Source organism: Denticeps clupeoides, chromosome 20 (genome assembly GCF_900700375.1).
Source record: "Denticeps clupeoides chromosome 20, fDenClu1.1, whole genome shotgun sequence".
NCBI classification, from domain to species: Eukaryota; Metazoa; Chordata; class Actinopteri; order Clupeiformes; family Denticipitidae; genus Denticeps; species Denticeps clupeoides.
This window is the reverse complement of record NC_041726.1, coordinates 1,924,124-1,944,595: the sequence shown is the minus strand read 5'-3', so window position 1 is coordinate 1,944,595 and position 20,472 is coordinate 1,924,124. Positions and strand designations below refer to the sequence as shown.

The 20,472-nt window shown below is 49.8% G+C and overlaps 1 protein-coding gene across 1 annotated transcript; it reads left to right on the top strand.

Annotated features, from left to right (window-relative positions):
• Nucleotides 1-530: 530 nt before the first annotated feature.
• On the top strand, nucleotides 531-16,863 carry tinagl1 (tubulointerstitial nephritis antigen-like 1). Its single transcript, XM_028964849.1, has 12 exons — nucleotides 531-659; nucleotides 2,742-3,052; nucleotides 4,357-4,423; nucleotides 9,597-9,689; nucleotides 9,772-9,886; nucleotides 12,149-12,272; nucleotides 12,352-12,502; nucleotides 12,582-12,768; nucleotides 13,962-14,007; nucleotides 14,670-14,793; nucleotides 15,907-15,949; nucleotides 16,106-16,863. The coding sequence occupies exons 2-12, from the start codon at nucleotides 2,752-2,754 to the stop codon at nucleotides 16,265-16,267; spliced, it is 1,413 nt and encodes a 470-aa protein (XP_028820682.1). The 5' UTR covers nucleotides 531-659; nucleotides 2,742-2,751; the 3' UTR covers nucleotides 16,268-16,863.
• The last annotated feature ends 3,609 nt before the right edge of the window (nucleotides 16,864-20,472 follow it).

Here is a 20,472-nt window from a genome sequence, read left to right as displayed (position 1 = left end):
TATGATGCACTATAAGAAGTGTTTGGTGAAATACTGATTATTGTATATCACTGTACAGAGTTCACGTTCTTCGAGGGTTTGTGAAAACTTCACCATCGTGCAGTGAGCAGATAAAATTGACGGTTATCATGCGTTATAACGCAGCATTGATCCCAGTCCTGGTCCAGATCTCGGTGTATTTGCCCCTGTGTCCAGCAGGAGGTGAAATGTACACTGCATTCGAGGAACAAGTTGAGGAACTCGGCTTTTCTTTTTGCAGGAGAAAGTCAGCAGTCAGGCGACAGGAAACCACCAGGACCTTCCTGATACGGCAAGATTTAAAACCAACAACAAGCGAAAAAAGTGTGACGCAACACTTCCCCTCCCTCGTCCCATTCTCCGCCCTCCGGGCGTGTGAGATGATTAACCCGAGGCAGGGCCAGGTAGAGGAGTGGGGGAGAGAGAGAGCAGGACGGGGTGGGGAGAGAGAGGGGAGTGGCCTGCCTGCACGCCCAGCCAGTATATAGAGAAGGTCGTGGGTTCGACAGAGCAGAGTGAAAGGGGGAGAGAGAGAGAGAGAGAGACAGAGAAACTTGTCCAACCTTCTCAAACGGACCTGAGGTTTCGTGTTGGATTACAGCAGCGGGCTGAAGAGCAGGTTCACGCCACAGCAACTCGAGGTACGTTCCGCCACGTCCTGTAGGCAGCAGGTGCTGGAGAACTTCTCTTTTAAACACATGCAGCATTCCGCTCACAAAGCAAATATCAGCAACGCAACGTAATATCTATATGTCTGTGCTTTATAGTTCTGTATAGTTTTGTGTTTCATACTGCCAACGTATAAAAGTACACTTCTGGTTATTAAGTTTGGTTTTTGGGGTGCTTTTACTCTGTAAAGGGTTTGTAAGATGTTTTCAGCAAGTTTGCCGACTGCGTGGGAGTAGAGAACCACCCCTCACTGGTTAAAAAAAAAAAAAAAAAAAAAGCACAATTATTTAAATCCCGGCACTAAGCCCACCGGCTATGGCACAGATTAGAACGCGGCATGCCGGATTTGCTCTGCCATTAGCTGTCCACGTTTGTCGAGGGTCGCCACTCCATCTGTCTGCTTTTGCAGTTCTACGGGGGACGGCAGATGTCCACGTCCCAGTCATCCACCCTCTCCTTATTGATCCTAACAGTCAAAGGAAGAGACAGTCCTCTGTGCCACACCCCGATTACGCCCCGTTGAGCTTCGTGGACATAATTCCATTAATAAGATCATTTCGGGCAGGCGCCAGGTACAAAGCAAAGCAATTAAAAAAATATCACCGAGTGCTCTAGAAAAGTTGTTCTTTCTTGACCAGAAAGAAAGTCATCAATGTGTTTACGCCAAAGCAGCATTTTCCCAGCATCCCTCTAGACTTCGCGGCTGTGAATAAAAAGATCACGCACACGGCTGCACAGCACCAGGCCGCGTCCGCCCTCAAACGCCGGTCTCCGTGGTTACAGAGGTCACCCTGGACCTGACACCTGAGGTGTCACTGACCCCCAGTTCCCAAACTTGTCAGGAGAGGTGTTCCTGCGAGAGGGCACTGGTGTGTGTGTATGTGTGTGTGTGTGTGTGTGTGTGTGTCACTAATGCACAGTCATGCAGAAAACTGCACAGCGAAGGAGTTCCTCCGGAACGGCACCATTGTGCTGTGGGGGCTGATTGGATAATTAATGTTTTATTTATTTATTTATGTAACTCCACTCCGCCCCCTTCCTCTTTGCCCCCGCCCCTTCTCCCGGGTAACCGGAGTGGACAAACATGCAGTCACATGTGAGAAAGGGAACGTCAACCGCGTGGACGACAAAGACTCCCGGACCAACCACGGCCCTGGTGGCTCAAGCCTTCAGTGCAGTCGGAGGTCACGAAAGTCCTCTTTCTTTTCGGCAGAGATCAGCATGTACAAAGCCGGCGTAAAGTGGCTGTGTCAAAACGGCCGCTACTTTAACCGCAGGGTGCCTGGGACGACAGGAAGTAGTTTCCGTCCGGCTGTTTACCCCGGTAATACTTACCGACGTCCGTTCTCTTCCTCATCTGTACGAAAAAGAGGTGCAAAAATCAAACAATGGAAATAATCCTCCCTCCACGCGAGAAGGCCCGAGAAGCGCCGGTGTGGAGTTAACCCTCGTATTCCATCCCGAACCAACGTTTCTATTGTCTTATTTAACTCTGGCCGTAAATTTGTTCAGCGAGTTGTTTTTAGCCTTATTGGAACATATTTACACAGAAAACCATGTTGCTGTGGTCTCGTATTTTGCTGCATTCACGTGCAAATCACGTAATTACCAAAAAAAAATTTTAAATAAATAAGTTTTACATTTTTAGCTATTCCAGCGTGCTGATGGGAGTAAGAATTTAGTTCCTGAAAACCGGACATTAATAAAAACCGCGAGAGCTTCGTGCGCTTTTTTTGAGTTGCTGGCAGTGATATTTCGGTTCGGGGTCCGGAGACCTCTGCCCCACCCAACACCTGCCGCCCCACATCGTGGAGGTCAAGCCGGTGGTGTTCAGGCCTCACTTTTTCCTTCTTTTCTTTTGGTCAGAGTTGCTCTTTATCTCAAGTCTTAGCATTTAAACATTGAAGATTTAACGTTTTTTAAAGGTTTTTTTTTTTTTTTTATAGGTTTCAGTTGGGATGGGATGAAACTCAGAATCTGTACCCTGGCCAGAGAGAGACAGTCGATAGGAATGACGGGCATCTGTTGTTGTCCTCTGTTTTATTTTTCTCCAGGGACGCTAGGATGAGGCCTTTACTGCTGCTGCCAGCGATAGGGCTCCTCCTACTGGTGCAGGCGAGCGCGGCGGCGAGGGGCGCGTCCCGCGTCCGGCGGGAGCTCAACAGCCCCCTGCACGTCAGGGGCATCCGCGACCCGTACGGCTCCTACTGCCAGCGCCGGGGCGGATGCTGCCCGGGCAGAGACGACCAGTGCACGGTGGCCTACCTCGACACCATCTGCTACTGCGACCTGTTCTGCAACCGCACCGTCTCCGACTGCTGCCCCGACTTCTGGAGCCACTGCCTGGGGGTGGAGAGGCCACACGGTGCGTGCCACGTCTGAGCCGAACCGCGGAGGAACCGCGGAGGAAGCGGCGAGAACGCCGCAGGAAGGCACCTGAGACCAGAGCGAGGGGAACAGTGGCCTGTTTATTACCGGAAGGGAATAAAAGGGAGCGGGTGTGGAAGGGGGGCAGGGGGATGAATGGAGTTCCGTGAATGGAATGCCTGTAATGTGGAGAGAGGGAGCGGGGAGAGGAACGTGGGGCCGGGGGGGACAGGTGTTTACACCACGTACCGTTCTGTAATGCCCAGCGCAAACATTCACCGTGCAGTGCACCTCGTGCATTGTGGGAAATGACTTCTGTACTGCATTTTGCAATTACCAGACGCCCTTATCCAGAGCGACTTCCAATCAGTAGTTACAGGGACAGTCCCCCCCTGGAGACACTCAGGGTTACGTGTCCAGCTCAGGGACACGATGGTAGTAAGTGGGGTTTGAACCTGGGTCTTCTGGTTCACAGGCAAGTGTGTTACCCACTAGGCTACTACCACCCAGTAGTTACAGGGACAGTCCCCCCCTGGAGACACTCAGGGTTAAGTGTCCTGCTCAGGGACACGATGGTAGTAAGTGGGGTTTGAACCTGGGTCTTCTGCTTCATAGGCGAGTGTGTTACCCGCTAGGCTACTAGCACCCTATTGGAGAGGAAGCTGCAGCATGTACATGATGAACCAGGATTTGTAAATGGACAGTAACTGTCTTCTTCCTGGACTGTCACGCTGTAAAACGCCGACATCTCGGCTCATTTCTCTCATTCTTTAAACGTTCATTTCATCCGAGTCTCACGGCAGTAAAATCAGTCCGAACGCTTCAGTAAAACGGCTGCTCTGCACCCTGCATGTATTTCCATGTATTTTTGGAGCGTGTAGGTAGGTGGGCGAACGTGGAACGTGACTTTTTCTCTCCGTGCCCCTGGGAGTAAGTTGCTCTCCTGGCACCTCCTGAAGATGGTGAGAGGGACATGAGATGTTCTGTGAAGGTGTCTGGGCTGTAGGGGTGTGTGTGTGTGTGTGTGTGTGTGTGCGCTCCCGCTCTGATTAAGCTCATCAAGGCGTGACGAGGGTCTGGAATCTCTTAGAAAGCAGCAGAGGGCCAAGAACGCATTCCAGGGCGGGAGTGCCGCAACTCCTGTGCGGATCGGTCTTACGCCGGCTCACTTCGTCCTCGGCCTGCGCCAACGCATCTGTGTGTGTGTGTGTGTGTGTGTGTATCATCTTCCGTTACGCTTCAGGAGAAACATCACTCGTCTCCAGGCTGGTGTGTAACAGTCTCCTCTCTTGTTAACCACAGGCTTCTGCGACAGGAATGGCCACAGATTCCACGCCGGCGCGACCTACAAAGAGAACTGCAATTTATGGTGAGCCGGTTTACACGCCCAGACGCTCGTTCACACACAGACTCACGTTTGGCGAAGCCTGCAGTTACACATACATAACGCGCATGTAATAAACGTACCGTTACCCGTATGTGACCACACTCAACAGCCTACCGCTACCCCTAAACTGAAATCTTCCCCTTGTCTTGGGGTTTTAAAATCAAATGTAATTATCTAATTTTACACATTCCATTTTACTATATCGAATAATTACACTGGATATTTGCTTTAAAAAATTGTCTTGATAAGACTTTGTGATATTACGTTGTTTTAATTGAAAGGGAAGTGATTGTCGTTGCGAAACGCTGCAGCTCAGCAGATGGGGACACAACAAAAAATGTCCTCTGCTTCCAACCCATCACCCATTTAGTTCTATCAAAGGTCCCCTATCATGAAAATATGACTTTGTGAGATGATTTAACATTAATACGAGTTCCCCTGGCCTGTCTACGGTCCTGCAGTGGCTAGAAATGGCGATAGGTGTGAAAAGAGTCGTTCATTGAGCGGCAGCTCAGACGGTCTGATTTAGACTTTGTCCCTTTATGACATCATAAGGGGAAAGGTTACCTCCCGTTTCTCATGCTTTTTCCGCCCAGAGAATTTCCCTGAAACATGATCTCCACCGACCGTCGTGGCTTCCAAACAATTGCACTTGCTTGGTGATTGGATGTAAAAGTTTTTAGTTCCGTCGCAAGAGACTCTGAAGAACCAGACGGTTCGTGGTTCGTCGTGTCGCCAGTGCCCGCTGAACTTCTATTGGCTGCTCTCCTCCTCATTAGCATTTAAAGCTACAGGCGGTGAAACGGCGCGTCCTGGGACGTCTCACTGTGGGACTGGATGAAAGTGGCTGTAATTCTGCACCATGAGACTTCAGATACAGTATTAGGGGACACTAAGAACGATCTAAAATTCATGTCAGGGGACCTCTGAAAATTGTGATCCTGTTGTGATTTTAGAGTTTTTCAGTTCATTCGCAGAATTTGTGCTCTTGGTCAACAGTAGCTATAGGGAGTGGTGATAACAATCTAGACTTTTTTGGGTTAATAACACCTCAGACTGCTTCCATCCATTTCCCCTCGATTTCCACTTTGTACTACGGTGCCTACAAATAAACCAGGATTTATTTTTTGCAAGAATGTAGGAACAGCAACATACGCAGTGCTGAGGAATCTCTCATCTTATATAACCTCCCCCCTAATAGGATTACCTCCAACCAGAGGGAATTAATTTCTTCTAATCCTATAGTTCTGATAAGTCTGGCAGCCCTCTCTGTAAGACAGAATTTCCTCTTATTTGGACAGGAACGCGTTCCCCGAGCGCGGCTGCGTACACGCTGCCCTCCAGCAGCATTGGGATGAGGTTTCACCTCCTGGTTCGAGTCACCGAGGCATCTCCGGCTCGGAGACCCATCTGAGGGATTTTCATCTCCACTGGTCCCAGCAACAGCCGCCACCGCACCCAAAAAGCGTTGATTAGAACCTCAATTCGCCCCACTAAATGAACTCAGTTAACGCACCGGACTTTTGTTGAACTGGAGATGCCAGGGGCGGTCCCTAGTTTCAGGGCCGATGCAGATGATGCATCCAATCCGCAGAGAGTGAACACCAGATGAAACTATTTAAACCCCCATACGCAACACGTGTTTTTGGCCTTTCCAAAATAATAAAAAAAATATTTTCAAAAAGCAAGTTTTTTTATTACATTTGATTGACTGTAATTTAAGTCTACAGAAGAGAAGACCAGATCATCTCCCCGCCACTCCCTGTCTGAGCCTCCTTTCCAAATATACCTTATAGCAAGCGATAAGATCATTGCAAAATGTGCAATTAACTGGCCAAATTTTAAGCGACGTGGTTTGAATTGTGGTTTGATGCTCAGCCCAATACCATGTTTTAGTATGAATACAGTACAACAGACAGTCACAGACTTTTTTGCTTTTCGCTTTCACTTTCTCAGCCTCGTCCGACACGCACGGGCACGTGGAAACGGTGTCGCATTTTCTTGGTCCAGCTGAGCACCGCATGCGCTCCTGCTGCGACGGTACAATAAAATACTGTAGACCCGGCTAAACCTGCAACTTAAATCCTGTTCAACGCAAGAGCAGCATGTGCATGGATCAGATCTCCTCGTTTAGCCGCTGTGTCGGCCTTGTCTCTCCTGTGGACTGTGGGATTTTGGAGAGGTCGCGGTGGCGTGTCCTCAGGGGAACCTTCGTCCTGACAGGCATGTTGTTACGGACGGAAATCGCTTTTTCTTTCTTGGCAGTCGGCTGGAGGGTCATTGTGACAGAAACGTCCTTTAGAAGCGGTGTGCGAAAGTTAAACAAGCGCGGCCTCGCTGTTGGTTTAAAAATAGTCCCCCCTCTCCGCCGCTGAACGCCAGCCCGGGTCTGGGGACGAACCTTCGTCCCGAATTCGGACGACGTCCCTTCCCTTTCTCCGCCTCCACTTCACGCGCGGTTCAAGGAATCAAAATACCATTTGGCTGTGGAGGAGCTTCCTCTCCCTCCCTCCCTCCGCCACTGCCGACCTCTCACCTCCTCAGCCCTTATCTCTTCCGGCCACGAACGCGGTAACCTCCACCGCGTACCTGCCTGAGTCTCTCCGCAGACCCCGCCGTCGTTTTGCCGTGATATGAGTCTTCGTAGGTGAGACAACTGTTGCTTTCTCCAGACCTTCTAGGAAGGGGGAGGACTTTGGGAAAGAAGAAGTGGAGACACACCACACATGACCACATTTGACACATGAGACATGGTGGTAGTAGCCTAGCGGGTAACACACTCGCCTATGACCCAGAAGACCCAGGTTCAAATCCCACTTACTACCGTCGTGTCCCTGAGCAGGACACTTAACCCTGAGTGTCTCCAGGGGGGGACTGTCCCTGGCAGGTAGGGAATCGGGCAGGGGCGTGGCCTGCGCTCAGTGTCCCACCCATCTGACACTGGACGCCGGGCATGTGAAGTTGGTGTGTGTTATGGCTGAATGGCGATGGTTTGTTTCACTTTGCTTGTGGGGACATTCGTGTTTTTCCTGGTCTTTGGGGTCATGTTTGGACCTTATAGGTTCACAGAGACCTGATAACTCCTCTTTTAACACTCCTACATACCGCCACAGTGCATAAAACACACCATCATTTCTCAATACAGGCATGAAAACTGTGCAAAAAGTCCAGTCGTGTCAGTGCAGAAAAACCAAAAAAAAACGTGAGTTTCTCACTGAATAATCTTCACATCATCATCACACATTCTGGCTCCAGATTTCCTGAGATCACGTCCGTCCAGATGGTATCTTACACTTTTTACTCCCTGCTTCAAATCCTTCAGCCCACTGGCTCCTGAATGAACCCCATTTGTCTTTTGGTGGTCAAAGGTCACGACCTCAGATGCTTTATTTCCAGGTCTGGGCACGCGAGTGAGATGAGTTGATGCTGAACGCTGATGCAGGTTCTGGAATACAATACACAAAGCTGCATGAAATGTACATGCGAACACACAGTTGACACGTTTAGTACACTTTAGAACGGAATGTGGGTGTGAGGGGTGCAGCATGGGGAATTTGGGCTTGTTGGGTGCAGAACCTCATTTCAGTCTTGGAAGACAAAACAAGAGTCTAAAGAGTCACAACATGTTCCCTTTCCCCCCATGCGCTCGTGGCCAGGAAGTGTGTGTGAGCGTCAGGACTGGGACCTCAGTGGCACCTCGGCGGTTCGGGATTCGAACCGGCAACCTTCTGATTACGGGTCCGCTCCTTTACCTGCTAGGCCACCGCCGCCTCTGATGCAATGTGGCCCGCACGGGGGACAAAGCCGCAGCCTCTGCGTTATTAGCACCCAATGTGCATCTGTTGTTGAGGCGTCACAATGACTTGTATTAGGACAAGAGTGTTAATAGGCGTGGCTGCACGGTGGGGGTTGGCGACATTTGAATCCCAGCTCGGACCTTGTGTGTGCGTTGTTTGCATTGTCTGAATTGTCAGTCTCTGTGTGTGTGTGTGTGTGTGTGTGTCCTGGGATGGGCTCCGTCAGCCACAACCCTGAGTACGACTAATCGGTTATAGTTTTGCGTTATATAGCGTATTACAAATATTAACTTAATATTATATTTAAAGGCTATACATGTTCAATGATGGATTATAACAACTGTGTACAAATGTAAAATCTAGGACTAAAATGTATTATGTCCAGTAAGAACACATGGACATGTTCATGTTGGTTCTTAACGCAGCGTTGCCAGATTGGGTGGTTTTAAATAATAATAATAAAAAAAAAAAAAACACGTCCTGACCTTCATAAATAACTTCTCTATAAAACCAAAATATGAGGAAGATTTTTCTTTGTTTTATGCTACACAGTTTTGCCAGTGATTGAGGTATTGAGGCTTCTTAGTACATTATGATCCTCGCAAACAAGCTGCATTCAAATAGCCCACGTTCTGACGCATGGAAGAACGGGTCATGTCACCTGCACTCAAAATCAAAGCACGAGCAGCATAAAAATGCATGTTTTTAACGAATAGAACGAATGAAGATTGTGAAATAATTTATTTATTTGTTTGTTCTGGTTCCAACTGAACCCTGAAACGGTACATTACTGATGGTGCAAATTCACTAATTGTCCCACCGGGTTTGTTTTCAGCAGCAGTGTGTCTGACCCCAGAAATAACTCGCTTCCATGTGATAAGTCCAGCCGTCCCGTCAGAATGCGTTTTAAAAAAGAAAAACGTCCTTCTGTAAACTGTGACTCGGCCGAATGGCGGGAATGCCGCCCTCGTGTAGAGAATTCCCCCGCGGCGCTGGTCCGGGCTCTCTCTCTCTCTCTCCCCTCCCGCCGTCTGCCTAAAAATGGTTATTGCTCCCATCTGTGTAGCCTTACAAGGACGAAGCACCCCGACCCCTCAAACAGCCCCCGCTCTGTCTGTCCATCTCCCGGCCTGTTCAGTCTCACCCAGGGAATTCCTCCCGCCACGACGTCTCGGTGTGACGCGTAATAATTCCGTTTCATGAGATGAAGTGATCTTGTGATGCGCGGCGAGCGTAACCATCGGCCTTGGCGGGCAGTGGGCAGCCATGACAGGCTTCCTTACCATGAATAAAGCAGGTATATAAACGGCATATGTTCTCGTAGACGTTTTAAGCGTCTCTCTGCTCTTGTCTCGCAGCACGTGCAGCCCCAGTGGCCGTTGGGAATGCGAGCAGCACGCCTGCCTGATCGAGGATGATACGATCCAGGCCGTCAACAGAGGGAACTATGGGTAAGTGCTCCGGCGGCAGACGTTCAACATGCGGCTCGGGCCGCTCGGAGGACCCGGATTTACACGTCCCGCCTGTTCTCAGCTGGAGGGCGTCCAACTACAGCCAGTTCTGGGGGATGAGCTTGGACGAAGGCCTGCGCTACCGTCTGGGCACCCAGCGGCCCTCCCGCTCCATCATGAGCATGAACGAGATCCAGGTGGGCGACCCTCACCGTCACCCACAATTCCACCAATCACTTGTATTACATTTACATTTACGGCCTTTACCAGACGCCCTTATCCAGGAGTTACAGGGACAGTCCCCCCCTGGAGACACTCAGGGTTAAGTGTCCTGCTCAGGGACACAATGGTAGTGAGTGGGGTTTGAACCTGGGTCTTCTGGTTCACAGGCGAGCGTGTTACCCGCTGGGCTACTACCAGTAATACTAATGTGCTTGGTTTATTATTAGCCATAATTCACAGATTCATACATTTATTGGATATTAGTATAATTAATCATGTCGTTGTTATGACGTCTGACAACAGCCAGGCGGAAGCACGTCCCAAATCAACACACTACATTGCGGTTAATCAAGTCACCATAGTCAAGTCAAGTCAAGTCAGCTTTATTGTCAATTCTGCCACATGTACAGGACATGCAGAGAATTGAAATTACATTACTCTCAGACCCATACAAGTAACATTAAATACAAAACAGTAACATTGAATACAAAGGTATAAATACAATTTAACAAAAACACAATATACAATTTTTAAAAACACCATATACAAATAAGGGCACATGGTGGAGAGTGCAAACCCATGTAGTGCAACAGAGGTAAGTTTAAAGTGACGAAGTGACAAGTGAGGTAGATGGCAGACCAAAGCTGCACAGAGTGACTGGTGCATGGTCAGTTTGTGTGTGTTAGAGTTCAGAAAGTTTGTGGAGCAGAAGAGGGGAGTGAGGGGAGTGGGGGCAGAGCCGGGAGAGAGTTGAGTTTCCTGACAGCCTGATGGGTGAAGCTGTCCTTCAGTCTGCTGGTCCTGGCCTGGAGACTCCGCACCCTCCTCCCTGATGGCAGCAGGCTGAAGAAGGTTTTCATTGGGTGGGTGGGATCAGCTGCTATGCCGAGGGCTTTCTTGGTGAGGCGTGTGCTGTAGATGTCTTGGAGGGAGGGGAGAGGGACACCGATGATTCTCTCAGCTGCTCTGACTATGCGTTGGAGAGTTTTTTGGCAGGACGCATTGCAGGCTCCAAACCTAATGATGAGAGTTAATTATCGAGGGCCGTCCGGGGGCGTGGCCCGGCAGGGACTTTGAACAGCGTCGGCTGCCGCCGGCATTCCACCGTTTCATATCAGCTATCTGGTTGCCTCGGCGACCGGTCACGAGCCTCATCTCAGGAATGCGGGTGGGTCGAGCAGCGGGGGAAAGTGACCCTCGGCGGTTAAAAGGTGCATTCCTGGACCTGTCAGCGAGACGCCGTCCTCGCCGCCTGATTACTGTTAAATGGAAGACCAAGACTGGCCAGAGCACGACCCTCCAACACTCATTTATCAGCGTTGTGGAGGAACATCATGCAGTCACGTCCAGTCCTGCTCCTCAGTCTCAATACATGTCGTATTTTTATTTATTATTTTGGCACAGTCAGATTATTAAGGGACGTGTTTAAATCTTAGTTCTAGTCCTAGTCCCAAAATAGCTCAGTCAGAGGAGCATTAGACTTTAAATCTGAGGGTCCAGGGTTGAAGTTCTGGTGCAGCAGTGGCCTAGCGGTTGAGGAAGCAGCCCCGTAGTCAGAAGGTCGAATCCTCAAACCGCCAAGGTGCCACTGCGGTCCCCTTGACGAAGGTCCCCGCCCACTGCTCACCCAGGGTGATGGATAAATACAGAGGACACGTTTCACCGTGTGCTGTGTTTCACGATGAGAACCACTTCACTTCAATTCTCCCTAAAAGTTTTTTATGGACAAGAACTTCACTCACTTCACGTCAAACGCACAGCAAGTGAGGATATTAAATGGACTTCAGGATATTTTTGTGATGCCACTGACCACAACGTCAAAGAAAAGTCAGGTCCTTTCAGCAAAACCTTTCGTAAAATTCCACTTTTATCCGTCCTGCCTGCTGGACTAAATGGAAGCTGCGTTGCCAGATTACATTTACATTTACATTTACAGCATTTATCAGACGCCCTTATCCAGAGCGACTTACAATCAGTAGTTACAGGGACAGTCTCCCTGGAGACACTCAGGGTTAAGTGTCTAGCTCAGGGACACAATGGTAGTAAGTGGGATTCGAACCCGGGTCTTCTGGTTTATAGGTGAGTGTGTTACCCACTAGGCTACTACCACCCTATATTATGATTATGTAAGATTAGATTATGTAAGGTGTGTTGCCAGATTATGTCCCACCTCCTCGTATCGGAGGGGACCGGCTGCCCGTTCGGTCTCTCAGCCCCTCCGGTCACTGTCTCTGCAGATGAACATGAACGGACGAAACGATCTGCCTCGCCACTTCAACGCCGCCGAGAAGTGGCCCGGCAAGATACACGAGCCTTTGGACCAAGGCAACTGCGCCGCTTCCTGGGCCTTTTCTACCGCCGGTCAGTAGCCCGCAGCTCGAGTTTGACATGTTCGTCCAGATTTTGCTGACCAGTAAGGGTCTCTCTTCATCTGTTTCAGCCGTGGCCTCGGACCGGATCGCCATCCAGTCCATGGGCCACATGACCCCTCAGCTCTCACCGCAGAATCTGATTTCCTGCGACACGCACAACCAGGGCGGCTGCGCCGGGGGCCGGATTGACGGCGCCTGGTGGTACCTTCGGCGGAGAGGGTGGGCGGCTCTCTCCACTCGCTCCCCGCGATCCGCGCCGCTCCTTCGCTCATCGTCGTCTCGGTCCCCTTTCTCCCAGGGTGGTGACGGAGGAGTGCTACCCCTTCGCCGCGCCACACAGCTCGTCCCCAGAGGTCGGACGTTGCATGATGCAGAGTCGATCCATTGGCCGGGGAAAGCGGCAGGCCACCGCGCCCTGCCCCAACTCCCGCACCTACAGCAACGACATCTACCAGTCCACCCCGCCGTACAGGCTGTCCTCTAATGTAAGAGCACCGCATTTACCAGACGCCCTCATCCAGAGCGACTTACAGTCAGTAGTGACAGGGACAGTCCCCCCCTGGAGACACTTCTCTGGGACACGATGGTAGTAAGTGGGAATTCAACCTGGGTGTTCTGGTTCATAGGCGAGTGTGTTACCCGCTAGGCTACACTTCCCACTGTGGAGGTCTACAGTAGACGAAGCTTTTAAAATGTACGTTTATGCCAGAGTAGGGACGGGGACAGTCCGCCGGGACTGTTCACTTCGCCACGTATTTCGCAGCACGTTTTGAACGTAATTAAAAGAGCTCATATGTTCCGTTCTTCTTTTATTTCCTGGTTGGCAACACCGAAATAAATAAAGAAGCAGACGCCTTCGAACTCTGCCGCTCAGCACCGCGGCCACCAACATGGAGGACAGTTCCGTATTCGGGACTGAAACTCCGTCAGATGCAGACAAACCTGACCTCCGCCCTCGACGCAACACGCGGCCCGGCGCAGCCATTTTTCGTCAATTCGGAGAGATGTTTTGCCGCGGGACGGTCCCGGCCTGGGACACGGACTCGTTGTTTTACTCTGCCTGTTCGGAGCAGGAGGACGTGGTCACCAAACATGGCTGCACTAATAGGAAAAAAGACGGTGGCGTCCACGAACACGCCCGTCAGAGCCGTGTCCGCATGAGAGGAGGTTCATTTAATGAACGATACGTTATGACTTCTTACACGACTGTTGCTTTTATATGTTGTATTTTGTTGTCACTATTTATGAAATTTTCCGCAGTGTCCATCACATTTTAAATGAATTGGACATGTAAACATTCCACGGGTCCAGTGGACTTTTTGCCGTCGCTTTCCCAACATCCGTTCACATGACCTCCGTCCCCCTCCATCCACCAATCCCTCCTGCCTGGTCAGCGCAGAATGTTGCTCTGCGGCGTCAGGCGGGGCGGGGCGGGGCGGGGCCACTCGGTTCACCCTGCCAGGATCTGGATCTGAACCAGGACCACCAGACGGAGCAGCTCATTAAGATTCCCGATCCGACGTCTCACCGTCGCAATCGCATCCAGCTACGCGCTGGCAAAGCACCGCGGCGCGTTACGACGCCGCCGCTGTAAACAAACAGCCACGCCCAGCTGTGCACATCTGCCTCTTGACTACATTCATCTCAGATCGTCTCACTTTCTCTGTTTCTCCTGTAGCATAAAGAGATCATGAAAGAGATCATGGACAATGGCCCAGTACAAGGTAATCAGGTGTGTGTGTGTGTGTGTGTGTGTGTGTGTGTGTGTGAGATTCGTCTCAGAGCCCCAGGTGAACTGTTCTAGAGATAAGATGACCTTTGACCTCACTTTATGATCGGTGGTTCAGTGGGAAAACAGAATGGGGGGGGCAACATTTGGCTCTGTTCTAGGAAGTGGGGCGGGGCTTATGGCTCCACGTCTGACTACTAGAGTTCAAAAAAAACGAAGCCAATGGCAAAAGTTTTTTAATTCAAGTTTATCAATCTCTCTATTGATCTCCTTCCACGGTCATCGTTCATTTGGGCCGTTTCCTGCCAGACAAAGCAAACGCGGGAGCGGGTCGTTCTCACAACGCCACCGGCGGGATTTGCTTCCTTTTGACCGTCCGTCTGACCAAAACTCCGATTGAACTCAAGAACAATCACGAGTTTGCACAAAGTTCAAAATGGCGCCTTGTTTACCCTCACGGCAGAGCGGCTTTGATGCGGGTCCGCGGCCCGTAATGGCCGTTACGTAATATCGGCTTTTGAAAATGCCTGAGAACGGAGCAGAAAGCGGGCGTGTCACCGTAACGTTTATATACCGGTGGCGAGTGGCAGGTTGAACGGGAATCGGGGGGGAAATGCCAATAATCCCTCTTTTTCGTCGCTCTTTCTCCCTTGCCAGCCATCCTAGAGGTCCACGGAGACTTCTTTGTCTACAAGAGCGGGATCTACCGGCACACGGACGTCGGCCACCACAAGCCGGCCCACTCCCGCAAGCACGGAACCCACTCAGTCCGGATACTCGGGTAAACAGGAGGGCGGAGGGGAATACATAAATCAATAAATAAAAGGTGAAAGGTCGTATTTAATGCATAAATGCGCCGGGTGCGGTTACCCGATTGGCTCTGGGGCATCGGGGCGTGGTCCAGACGTGTGTGTCTGGCTGCAGCTGGCGTATTTAGGCGCGGTCCGCACCCGTGCACCCGTCCCGAGCGCGCTTTTTCGCCTGACGCTGCGGTTCTTTCGCCGCTTTAGGCCCAGGGACCCTTTTTTTCGGGGGGGGGGGTGGATTTGTGGAAAAGCGTCTGCGGCTTCGGCGTGTTTGCACTGAGAAAATCCCGCTGTGCTGCGGTCCATTGAGCCCGGGGCCTGGGAAAGTTTGTGGAACGCGCATTGGTGCCCGTTCTGCTGGAAGTGCCATTGTCTGGCGGCCCGAGCCCGAACTGTACTGAACTGGGGGGGGGGGATAAACCCCAGAGAGGAGGGTCGGGACGGGGGACCGGCAGCTCTGGAATGCGTAGTCATTGTCCAGCGGGGCGAAAATGCCCAAAACAGGGTGAGATAAGGCCAGCGTGGCGCCCCAAACTTTGCCGAGTTTGAGCCAATACGCAGCCATGGAAACACACGTCACCACCGCAGCGACATCGATCGGCCTGTTTATAAAAGTGCACGTGGGACCATCCGAAAATGCCAGCGTCTGGTGGGACGCTGGCTGGCAGGACGCGGTCCTTGCCTATTAAAGGACAAGCGGCGAGAGGCCTCTGAGGCAGAGCGACGCCCGGCGCCTGGAGACTTTGAGTCAGAGTTTAAATGCGGCAAGAGCAGCGCTGGTCTGAGATCAGGAGCCAGAAAAAGCAACCCCCGGGGCTGCTGGGAACGGGACGAGTCCCGGCGCTCCCGGTTCTCAGGGACGGAGAGTCTGATGACCTCTGACCAAGTCGCAGGGCGCGGCCCGCTTCCTGGCGCTTGTGTCCCGTCTCTCTCCAGCCCGGAGGAAATGGCACGGGCGCCCCGATGGGCATGAATACCACCCCTTCCTCCTCGCCCGTCTATTTCCGCGAGATGTTTGTTATTTAATGCGCTCGGGAAATGCCGACATTCAGAATTATGAGCTGATGGTGAACTCTTCCTTGTTTTAGGTGGGGCGAGGAGGCCACCTATAACGGGATACAGAAATACTGGGTAGGTGACTTGATAAGCAAGTCTTTCTTATCATTTTTAATAATCATTTCATAAAAACGAGCAAAATAAAGCAATGCAATTGATGCAGCTGCATGTTATTTGCCTCCTTTGTGGGTTGGAAGCTCATCATCCTTTTCTCGTCTGTGATGTCTGTAGATTGCTGCCAACTCTTGGGGCAAGAACTGGGGCGAGAGCGGCTTCTTCCGAATCGCCCGCGGGGAGAACGAGTGCGAGATTGAGGCCTTTGTGATTGGCGTGTGGGGTAAAGTCAGTATGGAGGACATGCACAACCACCATCACCATGGACGACGCAAGTGAAGATCTGGGACCCTGAACCCCCCCCCCCCCATCCATTCCGCCGAATCCCTCAAACCCAAGAAGTGGCCTAGTTGTCACGCCCCAAATTTCAGACACCAAAAACGCTTTTTAAAAACTTGGAAAAAAAAGGCAGCGAAAGATATTCCCCCTCTCCGCAATAAACCACTCAGGACACGATCATCCCAAGGATCCATCACGACAGCCTCACGGGAACGATGACTGCCAGCAACGCCACTCACCTGCGTTTGGACCGTTCCGACCTCTCCTTGTCGGGCTCTTTGCTTTCTAAAATCACATTTGTTCTAGAACTAGTGAAGGCCAGGGGAGGTGGATAACTCTTAGTGGGGGGGGTCACCTAGCACCAGTGTAGGATCATTTTATCACCGACTTTGTGTGAAACCACAGGGCAGTAGCATACACTGGACAAGAAAGGCGGAGCATCAAGAGTCCCAATTAGTGTTGGAGTGGACCAATAATTTATAATTTATTACCCCGCAGTGGTAATGGTAGAAAAACATGTTTATTTTCTTACATCACTTGTGTATGTGTCAGATTATATATATATTATATATACACTACAGGCCAAAAGTTTGGACACCTTATCATTCAACGTGTTTTCTTTATTTTCGTGACCATTTACGTTGGTAGATTCTCACTGAAGGCATCAAAACTATGAATGAACACATGTGGAGTTCTGAACTTAACAAAAAAAGGTGAAATAAGTGAAAACATGTTTTATATTCTAGTTTCTTTGCTCTGATTACTGCTTTACACACTCTTGGCATTCTCTCGATGAGCTTCAAGAGGTCGTCACCTGAAATGCTTCTCCAACAGTCTTGAAGGAGTTCCCAGAGGTGTTTAGCACTTGTTGGTCCAGCTCACCCCAAACCATCTGGACTGGGTTCAGGTCCGGTGACTGTGGAGGTCTCCAGGTCTCCACTTTTTGTTAAGTACAGAACTCCACATGTGTTCATTCATAGTTTTAATGCCTTCAGTGAGAATCTACCAACGTAAATGGTCATGAAATTATAGAAAACGCACTGAATGAGAAGGTGTCCAAACTTTTGGCCTGGACTGTATATCTCACTACCCAGTTTTAGCATTAATCTCCACCTTCCTAAAACTATTTTAGATGACATAACGCTGGCTTTCGGCGACTGTATGATCAAAGACTCGCTATAACAGCCCATCAGCACTTTGTTTTATGAGAAAAGGAAATGTGAAAATTGCTACTTCATGATGCCTTCATGTGCATGTATGATAAGATATTCCCATTTGGAAAATTGTGATCAAGACATAACACGCAATTATGTGCTTAACCTGGGAAATTTATTAGAATTATGAGGTCGTATTTAAAAATGTTGGATGACATGTGAAGAAGTGGGGAAGTGGGAATTATCGAACTGGCTACAGTGTGTCATTTAATATACAACATGATAGCATTAAAAACATGTTTCTGCATCATAATTTAACAAAAAATATAGTCAAAAGATGATGTAACTTTGCCCAGATTTCCTAACTACGATATTTCATGAAGGCAGCCCAGCGAATACGGATTTGGTCCCCCGAATGTAACAGTCTTAATCGGTTTTGTGTTAACGTCTGTATGTACATTAAACTAAAAACTCAGTTTTCCTCATTTGTGACAACTGCTTCGAATAGTTTTCTCTTTTCATTAGAGCACGTGTCCCCCTCGCACCCACCCAGACTTACTCCTAAAACTCGGACATCTTGCTAACCTGGATCCACACTTCATGGCAGTAGTATCCTAGCGGGTAACACACTCGCCCATGAACCAGAAGACCCAGGTTCAAACCCCACTTACTACCATCGTGTCCCTGAGCAGGACACTTAACCCTGAGTTGCTCCAGGGGGGGGACTGTCCCTGTAACTACTGGTTGCAAGTCTCTCTGGATAAGGGCGTCTGGTAAATACCGTAAAAATAAATGCGTCCAGTGTGATGCGGCCCTTTGCTGAGGAGGACCTACCGCAGGAGCTCCAGCCCTGAGGGGACGTCAGAGTTGGGCCTGTAGCAGAGCTTCTTCAGAGCTTCACCAGGCCGTGTAGAGCACAGCTACACCCTCCGTTCGCTGGGCAAACACAGCTGTCTTTCTGCATTCATGACGTCATTGCAATACTCAGGTCCTCCCATGAACCCAGTGACCTTTTGAGGAAATTCCTCTTTTCCACCCTTCAGTCGGCATGTAGACGTATGCCATGTTCTTGTCCTTTAAGTGGCTTTAATGAAACATGAGGAATGTTAGAAAGTAGCAGCCTCTTATTTTTGTATTTATTACCAATTCACGCCGCCGTCTGGGTGGGAACCCGCTGGTCTCAAGTCATGCGGAGATGGGTGGCGTTTGGCCAGACTCAAGTCCCCGATACACTAAACCCGCGGCCACAGCAGTGATGTAGTTAAGTAGTGTTGAGCAAATGTGTGTAAATTTTCCTTTTTTTTTGCCTTATTGTGCAATGGTTTTATCATCTCGTCTGTCGTGCTTTCAAATGGAAACAAAACCCACCAGTGTTCACGTGAAACAATAAAGAGAATTTGAAAAACCAGCCGTTCAAGACTCACTGACGTGGGCCCGGTGACAGTTATGACATGGGAGCCTGTAGTTTGGGATCTGGGTAGTGAGGTGTCCGGGTGGTGTGGTGTCTGGGTAGTGTGGTGTCTGGGTAGTGTGGTGTCTGGGTAGTGTGGTGTCTGGGTAGTGTGGTGTCTGGGTAGTGTGGTGTCTGGGTAGTGAGGTGTCCGGGTGGTGAGGTGTCCGGGTAGTGAGGTATCTGGGTGTTGAGGTATCTGGGTGTTGAGGTATCTGGGTGTTGAGGTATCTGGGTGTTGAGGTGTCTGGGTAGTGAGGTGTCTGGGTAGTGAGGTATCTGGGTAGTGAGGTGTCTGGGTAGTGAGGTGTCTGGGTAGTGAGGTGTCTGGGTAGTGAGGTGTCTGGGTGTTGAGGTATCTGGGTGTTGAGGTATCTGGGTGTTGAGGTATCTGGGTGTTGAGGTATCTGGGTGTTGAGGTATCTGGGTGTCTGGCAGCTGGTATGCAGCTCCTGTATTAAATTAAACATGAAGTGACGGGCGGCGCTCACCGAATAAAATTGTGCATCAGACAGGAGAGAGATGTTAAACCGGTTGAGGGGCTTCTCTAGATGGCATCCATGACGTCATCCACAACAGCCTCACAAACCATCTGGGCCTGGTGGGTTCCCATATTCCACCTTGATGCAGCTCTAATATTTTCAGTTTGTGTTCATTTGACAAATTATTCATTTACAAATTCACTCACTTTCCCATCACAGTTCATTCCTAATCAGGGTTGTCCATGTCAGAGCCCATCGACACCTTCTTCCTAATGGACGATTTGAAGGGCAGTGGTGGCCTAGCGGGTAAGGAAGTGGAGCCGTAACCGAAAGGTTGGGGGTTCAGATCCCCAACCGCCAAGGGGACGCCTTTCATGGCTGCCCACCGCTTGAAGGCATTTCACTGCGAGCACGGTGTTGTGCCCGGTCACGTGTGACTACAACGCTTACTTTTTTTAGGATGGCCAGTTCACACTCTCACGACCGGGCCACTATGCTTCCTTATTTCACTATTATAAGGTTAACATGCTCGTGTGTACCTTAATTCTAGTTAAAAATTAATTTGGTTGGCCACAAAACAGCCTTTAAAACCACACATTCTCTTATTCTCTTAATTCATTCAGATTTTATCAGCCAGAACGTGGAAGTAACATGTCAATCATGGTCAATCATTGAGCTCCTAACATTTGAAATTTTATAAAAACCTAAAGATCATTTATGTACCTAGAAAGGTCCTACTTTTAAAAACGGGTCACAGAGAAGAAATTTGGCCTAGCGGGTGGCCTGTCATGGCCGCCCACTACTCACCAAGGGTGATGGTTAAATACAGGGGACACATTTCGTTGTGTCACCGTGTGCTGTGCTGCAGTGTCTCACAACGACAATCACTTCACTTTCACTTAAGACTTCTGGGCAGTTCGGTTCAGACGATGCTTACGTTCAAACAAGCGGCTTGAACCTGATTGGTAACGAAGGGCTGACATGACACTAGGGGCGGGGCCGTGAATATTCACTACACAGCTAATTTCATTAAAAAAAAAAAAAAAAAAAAAAAAAAAAAAATTCTTGAAATGAGTTCAGTGGATGGGTGAAAAAATAAAAATGGAACAGACGTCAAAA

Excerpts from the sequence above, each read along its gene's own strand:
- tinagl1 (XM_028964849.1), top strand. The coding sequence starts at position 2,752 with ATGAGGCCTTTACTGCTGCTGCCAGCGATAGGGCTCCTCCTACTGGTG. Across the intron at positions 3,053-4,356 it reads GGGGGTGGAGAGGCCACACG|GCTTCTGCGACAGGAATGGC; the intron begins GTGCGTGCCACG and ends TGTTAACCACAG. Across the intron at positions 9,690-9,771 it reads GTCAACAGAGGGAACTATGG|CTGGAGGGCGTCCAACTACA; the intron begins GTAAGTGCTCCG and ends GCCTGTTCTCAG.